At 49.3% G+C, this 15376-nt stretch overlaps 1 protein-coding gene across 2 annotated transcripts; it reads right to left on the reverse strand.

Moving 5' to 3' along the window:
* Nucleotides 1-3486: 3486 nt before the first annotated feature.
* Nucleotides 3487-14848, reverse strand: PHB (prohibitin). 2 transcript variants are annotated; one of them, XM_033183399.1, is made up of 7 exons: nt 14770-14848; nt 13119-13233; nt 11299-11460; nt 8741-8883; nt 8453-8569; nt 6172-6267; nt 3487-4652 (listed from the first exon to the last, which is right to left on the reverse strand). In XM_033183399.1, exons 2-7 carry the CDS (start codon nt 13204-13206, stop codon nt 4440-4442), a joined length of 819 nt encoding a protein of 272 aa, XP_033039290.1. In that variant the 5' UTR covers nt 13207-13233; nt 14770-14848; the 3' UTR covers nt 3487-4439. The 2 variants fall into 2 exon arrangements, with proteins under 2 accessions (XP_033039290.1, XP_033039291.1); XM_033183400.1 differs by having other exon boundaries at nt 14675-14793.
* Nucleotides 14849-15376: the final 528 nt, after the last annotated feature.

The following is a 15376-nucleotide window of genomic DNA, read 5'->3' on the forward strand; positions in this document are numbered from 1 at the left end:
GAAGCGATTGCAGCTCTCAGAGTGCTTAATGTGCTCAATAAGGACATTAATTCTCTTGACAAGAATCTTGTGCTTGTTTCCAACAATGCCAACAGCTTGCTGGGTAACACTGTAGACTTTGAGTTTTGCCATGGAAAGGTTTGTGGGGAATTCCTTTTTGAACAGCACCCATTCCCTTGATGTCTACAATATCACCTTTCTTGTAGACTTGCATGTATGTGGCCAAAGGAACAACTCCATGTTTTCTTTTTCTTTTTTTTTTGAGACGGAGTCTTACTCTGTGGCCAGTCTGGAGTGCAGTGGTACGATCTCAGCTCACTACAACCTCCGCCTCCTGGGTTCAAGCGATTCTCTTGCCTCAGCCTCCCAAGTAGCTGGGATTATAGGCACCCGCCACCACGCCCAGCTAATATTTTGTATTTTTAGTGGAGACGGGTTTCGTCATGTTGCCCACGATGGTCTTGAACTCCTAACCTCAGGTGATCCACCTGCCTCAGCCTCCCAAAGTGCTGGGATTACAGGCGTGAGCCACTGCGTCCAGCCCACTCCTATTTTGAAACGGCACTCCTCACCCTGTGAGAACCACTAGGTAGGTTTGTAACATAAGCGGTAACATATTGTTAGGCTAGAAAGGGGTAGCCAGTACATGGAGAACCTTGAATGTCAGGACAAGACATTGCACTAGATTGAAGGTTCTTCATTGTGGAGGGGACGAGATCTGCTTTAGAAAAATGAACTTTGGGCCAGGCGTGTTGGCTCACGCCTATAATCCCAGCACTTTGGGAGGCTGAGGTGGGTAGATTACTTGAGGTCAGGAGTTCAAGACCAGTCTGGCCAACATGGTAAAACCCCACCTCTACTAAAAATTCAAAAATTAGCTGGGTGTAGTAGTGCATGCCTGTAATACTCAGAAGACTGAGGCAGGAGAATCGCTTCAACCAGAGAGGCAGAGGCTGCAGTGAGCCGAGATTGCGCTACTGCATTCCAGCCTGGGTGACAGAGCAAGACTTTGTCAAAAAAACAAAAAAAAGAAAAAAGAAAAAGAGAAAAGAAAAGAAAAATGAACTTTGGAGCACTGTACAGAGTGAATGGAAGATCCACGAAAAGCAGACCAATCAGTTGCAGCTTCCTGCGGGCTTCTCACCCAGGTAATTTTCAATCTGGGTGGGCTGCTTTGGCACAATTATTGGTGGATGGCAGAGGTCAAGGGGAGGTCCTAACTGCACATCCCCGGGCTGACTGCTGGAATGTAACTAGATTATTTGCTAAGGTGGGATTTGACTAATCTTCCACTGTCTTTCCCTGTATTTCAAACAAACCCATCAAGATAAACACAGTGCTCCTCCTCCCTATCAGTCCACACTGGCGGAAGTTGTGTAAAACTAGCAGAAGTCAGGAAAACGGCAACCCTTTGAGGGTTTTTCTCTCCTCTCCCTGCCCAGGGTGCACTGCCTTCTTTGCCCTTCACAGCCCGAACAAGGGAACTATTCAGCCCCACCAAAGGGGAGAGGGAGGAAGACACTTCCTGCTCTCCTTTCTCTGGCCAGGACAGGACATGGTTTTTGATCTAAGGCCCAGAGAATCCCGAGCTGATAAAGGCCCATTGTGGCAGCTTCTAGAGAAACCCAGAGGCCATCAGGGGCTAAGAAGCTGGTTAACAGCCCTTGAACATTTGTGAAAAGAATTACTTGGCGGAAGTCAAGGCAAAATGAGGCCCCTGGGCTGCCACTGAGATGTGCCTTTGCCATCCCTGGCAGGGAGGCTAATGGCAAAGCCAGCAGGAAACCTGGCCTGCCTGCCACTGAAAGGGCTGACCTGAAAGCACCAGCAACCTCAAAGCAATGCAGGGCAGCTTTGCAGCTCAGGGCTCCCCTACAGACACCTGGAGGTTGAAACCCAATCTCCCGCCAAATGCAGGAAACACAACTGCTCTTTTAAAAAGAGCCTGGGAAAGACAGAGGAGCCTCCCACCCTCCCACCCCCAAAAGGGTGTCCAAAGCAATAAACAGCAGGAAGAGGAGGAAGGGCGCAGAGTGGAAGCCGGTCTGGAACTTATTTAGGAATTAGGCTCTTTCTGCTCCAATCTTTAACACGCTTTGAGTTCAGGCACCTCATCATTCGAAAGCCTCACTATTCTTATGGCAAAAGCCAAAGTGGGAAGAGATATCCTGAGGCCTGAGATAAATGATGCTGGGGAGGTGGCAGGGAGATGGGCTGGATGGGGGGAGGCTCACGGGAGAAAGGTTTGAGGTTCAGCAGAGGGTCAGGAGCCCATCACACACTATTGTCTGCTCCCAGGATGGCTGCTGGGAGGCCCTGGGAGGGGTGCAGGATGCAGGGATTGGGAGAACTCAATCCCTGGCTCCACCCCAAATCTGTGCATCAGGTCTCCCTCTTCCCCAGCTGACAGGTGGTGGACCGATCACTCTGGGGGAGGAAACATGGACTCCAGGTCAGAGAGCAGCCTGTGGAGTCTTCTTAAAGACCCCTCTCTGTGGCCAGGTGGTGAGTCCGGGGATTAAATGAAGAGCAGATTTAAAGCACAGTCAGTCCACTCACTGCATGCTGTTTCCACTTTGTTCCTAGAAGGATCTGGGGTGGGTGATTGACACAGTTCATTTCTCAACCTGAGGCTGGCTTTCCCTCCCCACCATCCAAAATGCACACTCAGCTCCCCTCAAATGCCAAGGCATTTCCAATATCCCTATCATCAAAGCAAAGCACAGTAAGCAGTACAAACCCACTGGCTGGGCACGGTGGCTCAGGCCTGTAATCCTAGCACTTTGGGAGGCCAAGGCAGGATCACTTGAGCCCAGGAGTTCAAAACCAGCCTGGGTAACATGGTGAGACCTGGTCTCCATAAAACATACAAAATTAACTGGGCATGGTGGTGCACACATGTAGTCTCAGATACTCAGGGAGCTAGGGCAGGAGGATTGCTTGAGCCCAGGAGGTCAAGGCTGCAGTGAGACATGTTCATGCCACTGCACTCTAGCCTGGGCAACAAAGTGGGACCTTGCCTCAAAAAAAAACAAAAAAAAGAAAGAAAAAAAGAAAACAAGAAAAAAAAAAAAAAAAAACCTACCGCAGAGCACCCCAAGCCATCTAACTGAGGACTACTGGACACATTATTTTACGTCAACCACTTCCCTAGCATTGGGGGAAGGTGTTGCTGGCACTTGGTGGGCAGGCCTGTAACTCCCAGTGAGCAGCGGCACCAAAACACACAGAACAAGTTAACTGCCCTCCACCCACCTTCACCGCCTACTAGCCCATCCCATGACAAACCTCACCTGCTACCACAGAGATTCCCTTCAGGTTGGGGATGGATCTGGAACACAGCACAAAGTGTTTTCTGAAAACAAAGCATTTTCTGCCTTACTGGAGACGCTGTCCCAGCTGGCAATGCAAACATGTGCACACAAAAACTGCTAGAACACTGTTCTGATCCCACAGCTCCCACAAACAAAAAAACCAACTCATGGCTGAGCCGGAAGGTCTGGGTGTCATTTATTGACAGCAGTTTATACACATTTGTTTCCTTCCCATGGTTGCTTCCTTCCCAGCACAGGCATAGAACCCCGGAGAAGGGCAGTCTCTGAACGAGGGAGCCAGGAACGTAGGTCGGACACATCTTTGGCAGGCATGTTCAGCCCCAGCAGGATGCAATCCTTCAAGCTGGAATTCCATTGGGTATTTGAGAGGGACCAAGGTGGGGGGTAGAGAGGAAGTCTTCGACAGGACTCACATCTCGGTCCAGGCCTCCTCTCTCACTATCCAAGTCCATCCAAGTTTTAGGACCCTGGGGGGCAATAATCAGGCCCACCCACCTCAACAGGGGCAGATTCTTCAATCTGTGCCCAGTTCACACACACCTGTTTCCGCTGGTCGCACAGTTAAAGAGAATCAGCCTTATGGTAACAGACAGACCACTTCCTCTCTCCCCCTCCCCGGCACCTCTTCGGCGGCATCTGCACAGGAACCGCTGGGAAGACGGAGGCCTGCCTTCTCAGTTCAGCCACATGTGCCCTCATCCGCAAATCTTCCATCAGCAACAGGATCGAGGCCACACATGGACCCAGGCAGACACCTGTGCTCCCCAGTCCATCACACACTGCCCCGCCTGTGTGCTGCCAAATGCTGGTGCCCAGGCTGGAGCTCCAGCAGGCCCCGAATTGGGACCTAAAGCTGGTTTGCATAGGCACTTGGCAATTTTTGGTAGGGAGGTGGATAAAAAAGTAGATGGATGTGAGAAGAATGAAAGTTTCATTTGATAGACTAATTAGAGATCTGAAGTGATTTTACCTTTATTTCCTTCACTTTAAGCCAATCATGAAATTTCACAGTGATTTCTGGGGTGGGGGCAGAAGGAAGGCGGTGTTAAGAATCATCTGGGCTGTGGCCCAGTCAGCCTGCGGAGGTGCAGGCAGGGTGGGCCCTCACTGGGGCAGCTGGAGGAGCACAGACTGCCCCGCCGGCAGATAGGTGATGTTCCGAGAACGTGAGAGCTGGTATGCGATGTCCTCCGCGGCTTCCAGCTTGCGCAGCTCGATCAGGCCGTCCCCTGCAGTGGCCAGTGAGTTGGCAATCAGCTCAGCCGCCTTGGAATCACCCTCAGCAGAGATGATGGCTGCCTTTTTTTGCTGCTCAGCCTAAAAGAATGGAGGTAGAGACAGACTAAGATCAAACCTCAGGGCACCGCATGTCAGGCTACAACCAAAGGCCCTCCACCAGAAAGCCACCTTCCCAGGCTCCTGGAGGAACTTGGGGAGTTTACCTCCTCCTGATGGCGGGGGGAAGCAGAGCACACAGCCCACCAGTCCTCCCCTTCCCTTTCATGCTCACTTGTCACGGGAGAGATACATTTCTGTTGGCTGCATGAATATTTGTCTTATTTCAAAGTCCTCGTTAATATTAATTGCAATCTAGCTTAACAACTCTACTCTGAGCCAGGAGGATCCAAGGCCAAGGAAAACAGAAGCAAAAGAAAAATGGAATCAACCCTCAAGGCTCATCTTTCCTTCCAGCCCCAAGTCTAAAGGACTTCATCAAAGCCAGGACAGGGCCAGGTGTGGTGGCTCATGTCTGTAATCCCAGCACTTTGGGAGGCGGAGGCAGGAGGATCACTTGAGCCAGGAGGTCAAGGCTGCAGTGAGCTATGATCATGCCATTGCATTCCAGCCTGGGCCAGAGGGAGACGCTGTCACACACAAAAAACCTCAGGATGGTTAAGGAAGAGCAGCACGCACTTCTGACTGTTCCTAGAGCTGCCTGTGGGCTAGGCTGGTTCCTGACCAGAATCCAGGCACCCACAGTGAGACCTCCTAGGCCTGCCCTACCAATATTAAGAGGAAGACAGTTCTCTGGAATGTGTGACCTTCAGGAGTGTGAGGAAGAGGACAGTATTAAGCCTCCCTGAAATTACATACAATTTTGAAATGGCTGGGCCCTGCGTCTATTTGCTTAACAAACATTTACTGTATACCTACTATCGCCAGACACTATACTAGACTTGTTATAATCTCTGAAGTTATGGAAGATACAAAGCAACGCAAGTCCCTGCCCACACAGTGTTTTCATTCTCCAAAATTCAATCTATTCCTCTTTTCCCATTTTATTTCTTGCTGTCCCCATCTCCCCATCAATTAGGGATACTGGTGGTGGGAAGAGGGGGACAAGAATAAACATGTCTTTGCAAATACCAGAAAGACCAGGCTGCTACGCAAATACACCGTGTCCCATCACATTCTTTTGACACATCTGGATGGATTTAGCACTAGAAAAAAATCTAGTGACGAAAGCACATCTGGTGCAACGTTTGATCTTTTTTGCTGTCAGCTTTCACTATGTAACTATGGTTAAAAATGACTTCTCGGTGAAGCTGAAAATACTCCAGGAGAAACATTTTTATTTGTAAGAGAGTGTTTTTGATCTCAGAGAAGTGGAAGAAAAATTACCCTTCAGTGATTTAGGAACATAACTCCACATAGCCTTGACTAGCCCCCGAAGACTCTGGAACCAATTGCAGAAGTACAATTCCTTCAAGCCCCTTCCGATTATCCCGGAAGAAGGGATGACAGATGATGAATTTCCAGGCCACCCAGCAAATGGGGAAGCTGAGTGCAGGAGAAAGGGGAGAGAGAGGCTCCTGCCATCTGGTTGAATGCTCACCTTTTCCACCACAAATCTGGCCCTCTCTGCTTCCTGCTGAGCCACCTGTTTGGCTTCCACTGCTTCTGTGAACTCCTTCCCGAAGGTCAGATGTGTCTAAGGGGAGAGAGTGAGCACAAGATGAGGCAGTGTGATTGCTTAGACAGCACTGCTGGGACGCCTCCACGGCCGCTGGAAGGAAGAGGCCAGCAATGGCTCTAGCAGCTGGAGGCATCTGTGAGGCCAGAACACTCTTCCACCTCTGTATCTGTATCCAAACGGAGTTTATACCCAGAATCTCTGGCTGCCCAAACTGCTCCTGTACATTACTCTGTCACTCTCAGTGCAGTGAGCGACTTCATGTAGCAAATGGCACCTGGGGCTTTTGATGGGGCCCACAGGCACCAGAAGGTATCTATTCAATCAACCACCTCCCCAGAGGAGAACTGTGGGTTCTAAGACCCTCGCCACTGACTAGTGCTCTTCCAAGGGCCTTTGATGCCTTGTTCAAAGCCCAAGGAAGGCCAGATGCAAAACGGGGCCCCTGAGAGTGAGGGAGGCTGCTGGTTCCCAGGGATCCAAGAGCCTGATGCTCTCTGCTTATGGATTAACCAGTCCACTTCTTCCCACAGCAGCTCCATTACTGAACAGGAAGAGGACGAGGGGTGGTAGAACGCAAATCATGCTATTCCCAATGTGAATGGTTCTGTTAAAGGGTTTAAAAGGAAGAGAAAGCAGGTAAAGTCATTGGTCGGCCTGAGGGTTTAGAAGTCTGATGATCCATAGACCTTCCCTAATCATGTCAGGTCTGACGTGACCATCCCTAACGATAGCACAAACAATGGGAAGGGACCTCAGAATTCCTAATGCCCAGCCTAGAGCAATTTACTTATTCATCCTACTTTTTAAGGAAAAAGAATCAAGAGAGCATTGGTTTTGCCATCAGATTCTAGTTGTTTCACTTCCTCCGCTCTCCCAGCCTCTGCTTTTAAAAAAGCAGCCCTGAACTGCTCCTGACAAGTAAATCCTGGTCTCATTCTCTCCCAGAATGTTTAAGCTCCTAACTCTAACTGCAGCTGTTGTACTTCGCCTGATCCATTTCTAGTCTCTTAGTCAAAGTTTGGGTAAGAAAATCTGATCGTGAGAAATGAAAAATGAAATGTATAATTATGGAATCAAATTTATTTCTAAAAGGGCCAGCTGAGGGCAGCGAATTCCCCATGAAACCTAATTTTCTTCTCACACCTCTTAGACAGGGTTTCCTGTGGTCAGCCCACATCTCCCCAGAATGGAGTATGTGGTTAAAGTCTAGTAAAATGCCAACTTTTCCCTTAGGTTTTTACACAGCGTTTTCTCACAGCCAAGGTGTTCAGGTTCACGGTAATTACCAGGGGAGGGCCTGCAGAACGGCTGCAGCCTGGCCTCTTGCCAGCAGAGGGAGCCCCGAGCCCCCGGGGGTTCCAGCAGGCAGAGCAAGGTGGAGCAGTGCCCCGGGGTTAGCACTGGGTGTTGTCCAGTGGCTGTTTAAACAGCTGCACAGATGCTGGGGGAAGCGGTGCCTTTCCCTAGCGATGCACGGGAGAACTGAACAGGAAGCACTTTACCTCACTGCCCGAACAAATCACTCCAAATGATTTTTCCCAGAGAATCTAGAAACACGACCCTTCCCCTCACCCTCCTCAACCTGAAACGCTATCCTGCCTGTATTGCTTTCTGTCTGAGTTATGACATCCAATGTCATATAAACACACAAGCTATAGTGTCTCAAGAGGATAGCTTACGCCTCAGAGATGTCCCTTGCCCCCTATACCAGGCCTGGGGGAATCGAATCATTCGTTTACACTCTATCACCTTTCACTAGGGTTCCCAGAACGTACATCACTGAGCTTCGGACCGTAAGTGTTAAAAAACTCCCAGGGGTCAGGCTGGGAGGTCTGTGCTAGGGATAAAGACTACCCGAGCTGTTCTCTGGTCTCTACCAGACAGTTTCTGCCTGTGTCAAACAGGGTTAACAAGGCATCACTTTCTGGGTAACACAGTTTGGAGAACGTAAAACATTTAGTGGTTAGGGATTATCTGGATACAACCAGAGGTCATAAGAAAAATGTGTGTGGCAGGGGGAAGGTAAAAGAACCCTCAACTGAAAAACTCACGGAGACTCCCTCGCCTCAACATGTTTGTGTTTTCAAGTCTCACATCTAGCAAAGCAGAAGCAGGGACCTAATAGCGTCTGCCCAGAAATGGAGCCAGGCACCTAACGAGAACTGCAGCCCCTTCCCCTCAGTCTCCCGAAGGATCTTACCAAGGACACGTCATCCAGGATGAGCCCAAAGGTGGCTGCTCGCTCTGTAAGATCGTCGCTCACCTGCCTGGAGACCAGCTCTCTCTGGGTGATTAGTTCTCCAGCATCAAAGCGAGCCTGGTTTCAAAGGGAGGAGCAGAAGGGCAGGTCAGGTTTATGAGGAAGCAGAAAAGGAACCAGGAAACTGCAGCCACATCCCAACCAACCCACTGCCAAGTGCTTCCTGCCACCTGGCACCCTTCTGGGGAGGTGCTCTGGGCTTGAGGCTAAGGGCCCCTGTTCACTCACCACCACCGACTTGAGGATCTCGGTCGTGATGGACGGCAGCACACGCTCATCATAGTCCTCTCCGATGCTGGTGAAGATGCGAGGAAGCTGGCTAGCGACGGGCCGGAAAAGGATGCGTAGTGTGATGTTGACATTCTGTAAATCTTAGGGTAGGGGACAAACACTAGAGTTAAAAATAAAAACCACTGTAGGAAAACAAGTGCTTTTTTTTTTTTCCCTTTTTCCTTTTTTTTGAGACGGAGTTTTGCTCTTGCTGCCCAGGCCGGAGTACAATGGGACGATCTTGGCTCACAGGAACCTCCACCTCAGGTTCAAGCGATTCTCCTGCCTCAGCCTCCCCAGTAGCTGCGACTACAGGCAAACACCACCATGCCCAACTAATTTTGTATTTTTAGTAGAGATGGGGTGTCACCACGTTAGGCTGGTCTCAAACTCCTGACCACCGGTGATCCACCTGCCTCAGCCTCTCAAAGTGCTGGGATTACAGATGTGAGCTACCGCGCCTAGCCACAAATGGTCTTTTATATGACCTCTCCTACTCCAATTTGCTACAATTTTTATTTATGTATTTTGAGACAGGGTCACATGTTGCCTAGGTTGAAGTGCAGTGGCAAGATCAAGGCTCACTGTAGCAGCCTTGACCTCCTGGGATCAACTGATCCTCCCACCTATACCTTCCAAGTAGTTGGGACTACACAGGCACATACCACCACACCCAGTAATCTTTGTACTTTTTGTAGAGCTGGAGTTTCGCCATGTTTCCCAGGTTGGTCTCAAACTCCTGGGCTCAAGTGATCCACCTGCCTCAGCCTCCCACAATGCTAGAATTACAGGTGTGAGCCATTACGCCTGGTAATTTTTATTTTTTCTTTTTAGAGACAAGGTCTTGCTATGTGGCCCAGGCTAGACTCAAGTTCCTGGGCTTAAGCATTTCTCCTGCCTCAGCCTCTTGAGTAGCTGACATGCACCACTGTGCCTGGCTCCAAATTGGCTACAATTTATAAGCAAATCTGCTGATTATAAGATCCTAGAGGGCAAGGAATAGGTATGCCTGGTTTCTTTGGCAGAGAACCCAACAGAGCATCACAAAGAGTTTATAATTTCTTAGAACATTCAGTGATAGCAGCTTTTTGGTATCCCCTGAATGCCCTCAGATACACGTAATTCAGATTATATGTCTACCAGGTGCCATGTAACGTCTGCAACACTGAACATTTTAAGACAATAGACAAGCCAATGCTAAGAATTGTAGGGTGAGGCCTTTCCAAGCTCTGGTGATTGTGGCCAAGTCAGGAGTCAGCCCTGGAGAGGTTAGTTTGGGTCTGGTGGAAACCATGTTAGACTAGTTCATTTGCTTTCTGGGCCTTGAGGAAATGTCGGGGAAAACTGAAGGAAAAAACAGTCATAAAAGCACTCTGTCAAATGTGTAACACATATAAGGGGTTAATAGACCCATCTATGTTCTGCTTCTCATTACTTGGGCCAATTAAAGGATCCAGGGAGAGAATTATACCTTCCCCTGGACAATTCAGGCCTGCAAGGAGCCAAAGCACTGTCATGGCTTGCTTACAGACGTCAACAATATGGACCAAGCGCCCATGAGACAGAGCCCTGAACTGCGCACCAAGAGAGGTGGGCAATGTATTAATACCGACAACTCCCTGATCTCTGGAAGCTCCTATCAATAGTTTTAGAAATAGGTACGTAATGTATCCTGAAAACAACTGCAAAACAGTACAGAAAGAAATCCCAGGCCGGGTGCGGTGGCTCAAGCCTGTAATCCCAGCACTTTGGGAGGCCGAGACGGGCGGATCACAAGGTCAGGATTTCGAGACCATCCTGGCTAACACGGTGAAACCCCGTCTCTACTAAAAATACAAAAAACTAGCCGGGCGAGGTGGCGGCGCCTGTAGTCCCAGCTACTCGGGAGGCTGAGGCAGGAGAATGGCGTGAACCCGGGAGGCGGAGCTTGCAGTGAGCTGAGATCCGGCCACTGCACTCCAGCCTGGGTGACAGAGCGAGACTCCGTCTCAAAAAAAAAAAAAAAAAAAAAAGAAATCCCAAAGAGGTGGGAAGTTTAGAAGCAGGCTTTTTTTTTTGAGACAGAATCTCACTCTGTTGCCCAGGCTGCAGTAAGGTGGCATGATCTCAGTTCACTGCAACCTTCGTTCCCCAGGTTCAAGCGATTCTCCTGCCTCAGCCTCCTGAGCAGCTGGGATTACAGGCACCCCCCACCACCAGCTAATTTTTGTATTTTTAGGCGAGACAGCATTTCAACACATTGGCCAGGCTGGTCTCAAACTCCTGACCTCAGGTGCTCCACCTGCCTCGGCCTCCCAAAGTGCTGGGATTACAGGCATGAGCCACTGCACCCGGCCATAAGTGGATATTTCTAAGATTCCATATCGAACTCTCCAGGGCAAGTAGTCTAGTCATTCCTGTGATGTACAGTCCAAACTCTTTTGGATCCTGGTATCCCACAGATGCTCCAGCGACACAAAAGAGCAGAGCACCTCTTCCACACTCCCTACTTTACCTGAACCACAGGCAAGACTCACCTTTGCTACCAGTGATGACCGGCACATTACGTGGTCGAGAACGGCAGTCAAAGATAATTGGTTTCTGTACCCATGGGATGAGAAAGTGAGTCCCTTCCCCTACCACAATGTCCTGTACTCCACGGAACCGGTCAAAGATGACAGCTCTGTGCCCAGCATCCACTAGGAAGAAAGGATAATGACATGTCATAAAAATCTTCCCATCCTTTAAACAAAAGGATCATGTCTTTGAAAGAGCCCTGGTGCCTTCTGTTCACTTAGTAAGTCTCCCCTCTTCTCTCTGCCTTCCCCAACTCCTGGTCTCTAGAGACTTCTAAATAGCTACAAAACTAAGCAATCACTTCCTGTTCCACATGTCCCCAAGGACTGGTAATAGGATCTGTTCCTTAGCATCCTTTCTCCTTGAGGGAACTGGCTGTTGATTTTCTCAATGACCATTCTATCCCTGAACTCCCACCAACATATTTCCAGGAATCACCTACCAAAACTTCTAAAACTCACTGAGGTCTTCCCAGTTACCACCTATCCAAGGGGCTCCAATTTAACCTAGTGCTCCCAGAAGCAGCACCCTCATTACGGGAATCCTACATTTAGAAGGTCCCACTCTTTCTTCCTAATAGCTCTGTTTCTCTAAAGTTTTAAGGGGTTATAGAGCTGTCTTGGCACAGAGAGAAATTTATGACGGCAATTACTGTCTAGTGGCAGGTGTGGCCAAAAGGATCACAGAACTGCTAAGATGTGTCATATAAGCCAAGCAGGCTTTTCTAATCAGCTGCCTCTCTGAACTTTATCATTGGTCCAAATCTTCACTCTGAAAGTAAAGCTCCTCTTGTCAGCCAGCCACACATCAGATGGGTCAATCTACTGCTGCTTTGCAGCATGTGAAAGTGTTAGAATGTCAGAGTTAAAGGGGGTCCTACAGATACAGTCAGGTCAAATCCATTGCTTGACCAATGAGGAAGCTTCCACAGTAAAGTGAAAGAAAACCCAGCTTAACCCCCCTCCTACAGTTTTTTTTTTTTTTTTTTTTTTTTTTTTTGAGACGGAGTCTCGCTCTGTCACCCAGGCTGGAGTGCAATCGCCGGATCTCAGCTCACTGCAAGCTCTGCCTCCCATATTTACGCCATTCTCCTGCCTCAGCCTCCCGAGTAGCTGGGACTACAGGTGCCCGCCACCTCGCCCGGCTAGTTTTTTGTATTTTTTTTAGTAGAGACGGGGTTTCACCGTGTTAGCCAGGATGGTCTCGATCTCCTAACCTCGTGATCCGCCCGTCTCGGCCTCCCAAAGTGCTGGGATTACAGGCTTGAGCCACCGCGCCCAGCCCCTCCTACACTGTTAAAAGCTGGGCAATGCATCTCAAAGATATTTCTTCTGAAACTATCCAAATTCAGCAGAGCAAAAGCTCCTGTTCGGGACAAGGTCGCCCAAACAGATCTGCAGCCTTTGCTGTTATTCCACATGCAAGAAGAGGAGAACAAATGAGATCCCCATTTCAGATAGCCAGGGCAATCCAGACCCTGTGCGGCAGCATTTGGGTGGTGCAGCTTCACTTCACCTTGACAGGAGCCACTGGACACACCCAACTAGGAAGTGGGCTGGGAGGCTCTTTTTGAATAAAGGCTCTGAGAGAACCTATGACTGAAAGTTCAGGGGCTCTGATAACAATGCAGTCCTAGGGTATGAAATGGCAAGAGATGAGCCCTCTTGGCCACAAACATATTCACTGACAGCAGCTACCATCAAGAGTGTCACATGGGCTATGCAGACCAACAGAAATCTCCCAGGAAAGTGCAGTGACCCACTGTCCCTCCATGCCTCACCATTATATAAGGCAGAGTTCACCACGCCTCCTGCAACAGCTAAGGCCAGGCCAAACTTGCCAATGGACTCAAACACTTTGGCAGCCATGTTTTCTTCTGCTGGACCCTCTCACACCTAAGGGGATAAAAACAAAATACAATCAAATTTGATGCCAAATCCTCAGAGAAGGCCCTCTCTGACACACAACAGTCACTTTTCAACCGGGCTATTTATTTCCCCATTCCTGAAAGTGCTAAATCATCCATTGAAGGATACCTAATAATGCTTTGTAGCTTGTAAAGTGTACTATCAATTCTTCTGCTTTATTTTCCAGTTTCTTTTCTTTCTTTTTTCTTCAGACAGGGTCTTGCTCTGTCACTCAGGCTGGAGTGCAGTGGCACAATCTCAGCTCACTGAAGCCTCGACCTCCCAGGCTCAATCTTCTCACCTCAGCCTCCCAAGTAGCAGGGTCCACAGAAGTGTTAAATTAGCTAGCCACCACGCCCAGCTAATTTTGTTCATTTTTTTTGCAGAGATGGGGTCTCGCTACGTTGCCCCAGGTGGTCTTGAACTCCTGAGCTCAAGTGTCCCCCTTGCCTCGGCCTCCCAAGTGTTGGGATTACAGGCATGAGCCACCACGCCTGGCTGATTTCTCTTTTTTTTCTCAACCATTTAAAGTAAGGTGTCTGGGACACTTGGTTCAATAATGAAAACAATGCATGGGCTTGAAATCCATAGAGAACTTAGCACCATACTAAACCACCCTCTCATTTCCTGGACAAGTAGGCCCCCAAAAAGAGGCTGTGTGGTTGGATTGCTGCAATTATGGTTTGAAAAAATAACTCGAAAAATGTGCTACATGTTGATGTCAACAAAAAAAGTAACCATTACAGCTAACACTTATATCAGGTAGCCTAATAAAAGCAATTTATTTACTTCTCACAATTACCCTATGAAGCATATTACTCCAAAGGAAACAGAGGCACACAGAGAGGTTACATGAGAAGCCGAGATTGCAATTAAGTGGTAGAATCAGAATTAGAACCCAAAAGTCTAATGCTAGCAGACACAGCTTTCCTCCTCACCATACTGCTTCTCAACATTGTGTATTAGGAACGACCTGCTTCTTACGGAAGCAGGAGCTGGATGACATCCTGTGGCCAAGATAACTTAAGAACCCATTTGGGAGAAAGGCTCTAACTAGTCGCACAGGGATAAAGAGTTCTGGAATAACTGGGAGGGTGGGGCTGAGGCGGGGTGGGCATAAGCACAGTTGACCTAACTAGAAATCACTCTAGCATCTAACTTTCTAACCCTCCGCCCCACCGTCGTTGCCCGCTCCAGCCTCAAATCCTCCCTCCCTACTTCCCAGACCTCAACTCCTGAGACTACCTTTATCTCGTCCAGTGCATTTAAATCTTCCTTCTCCGAGGCTGGGACACCTGGCTCTTTCCATTTCTAATGGCTTCTGGATTATTCCTCACCCTGCCCCCATGGACACCTCCCTTACTCTGAGTACCCCCTGGCTCGTCCCGGGCTCAGCCCCTTCTCCCCTCCCTCACAAAGCCGGACTCACGCACGCACTCTCCTCGCCCAAAGTGCACATCATGGGGCACAGGAGGATTGCAGAGACGCCCACAGACTGGCCTTTGCCGCCCCCTCCATTCTCACCTGCTTCCACTCTGACCTCCACATGAATTCCCCAACCACGCATACTGCGCATGCGCTCCTCTGCCCCGCCCTCTTTCCAAGATCCACGCTTCCTATTGGTGGGGAAGAGAGCTGTGAGTTCTGGGAAGGGTGGCTTAGAACCTCACCCTGGTTCCACGGCTCTTAGCAGATGAACTACAACTCCCAAAAGGCTATGCAGCGGCGGGCCCGCGAAGAAAAGCGTTTTCTCTTTGGTGATCACCGCGACTATGTTGCCGCAATGCCTTTTGGGAGCTGTAGTTTCCTGGGGCTAAATGCACGTGCCTATCCTGTACAGCGGCTAAGACTGAGGGAAGGTGAGCCTTAGGGCTCCGGGAAAGAGGAGGTGGGCGTCCAGTTGGTGGCAAAAAATGAGTAGGGGCAAGTTTATCACTGATGAAAAAGGACAGGTGGAACTCTGGGGGAAGTCGTGGTGAAATCACCGGCGGGCCGAGACCCTTTGGGAGAAACGAAGGGCCGTCTTCCTTCCAAAGCCCTGTCTGCAAACGTCCTCAGAGTTGTGAGACATTGATTACCAGACACAAAGAGAACCATCTGTGCTGAAACACTGAGACCAACCGAGAGGAAG

The sequence above is a fragment of the Trachypithecus francoisi genome, unplaced genomic scaffold (assembly GCF_009764315.1).
Source record: "Trachypithecus francoisi isolate TF-2019V2 unplaced genomic scaffold, Tfra_2.0 Lachesis_group20, whole genome shotgun sequence".
Taxonomy (NCBI): Eukaryota; Metazoa; Chordata; class Mammalia; order Primates; family Cercopithecidae; genus Trachypithecus; species Trachypithecus francoisi.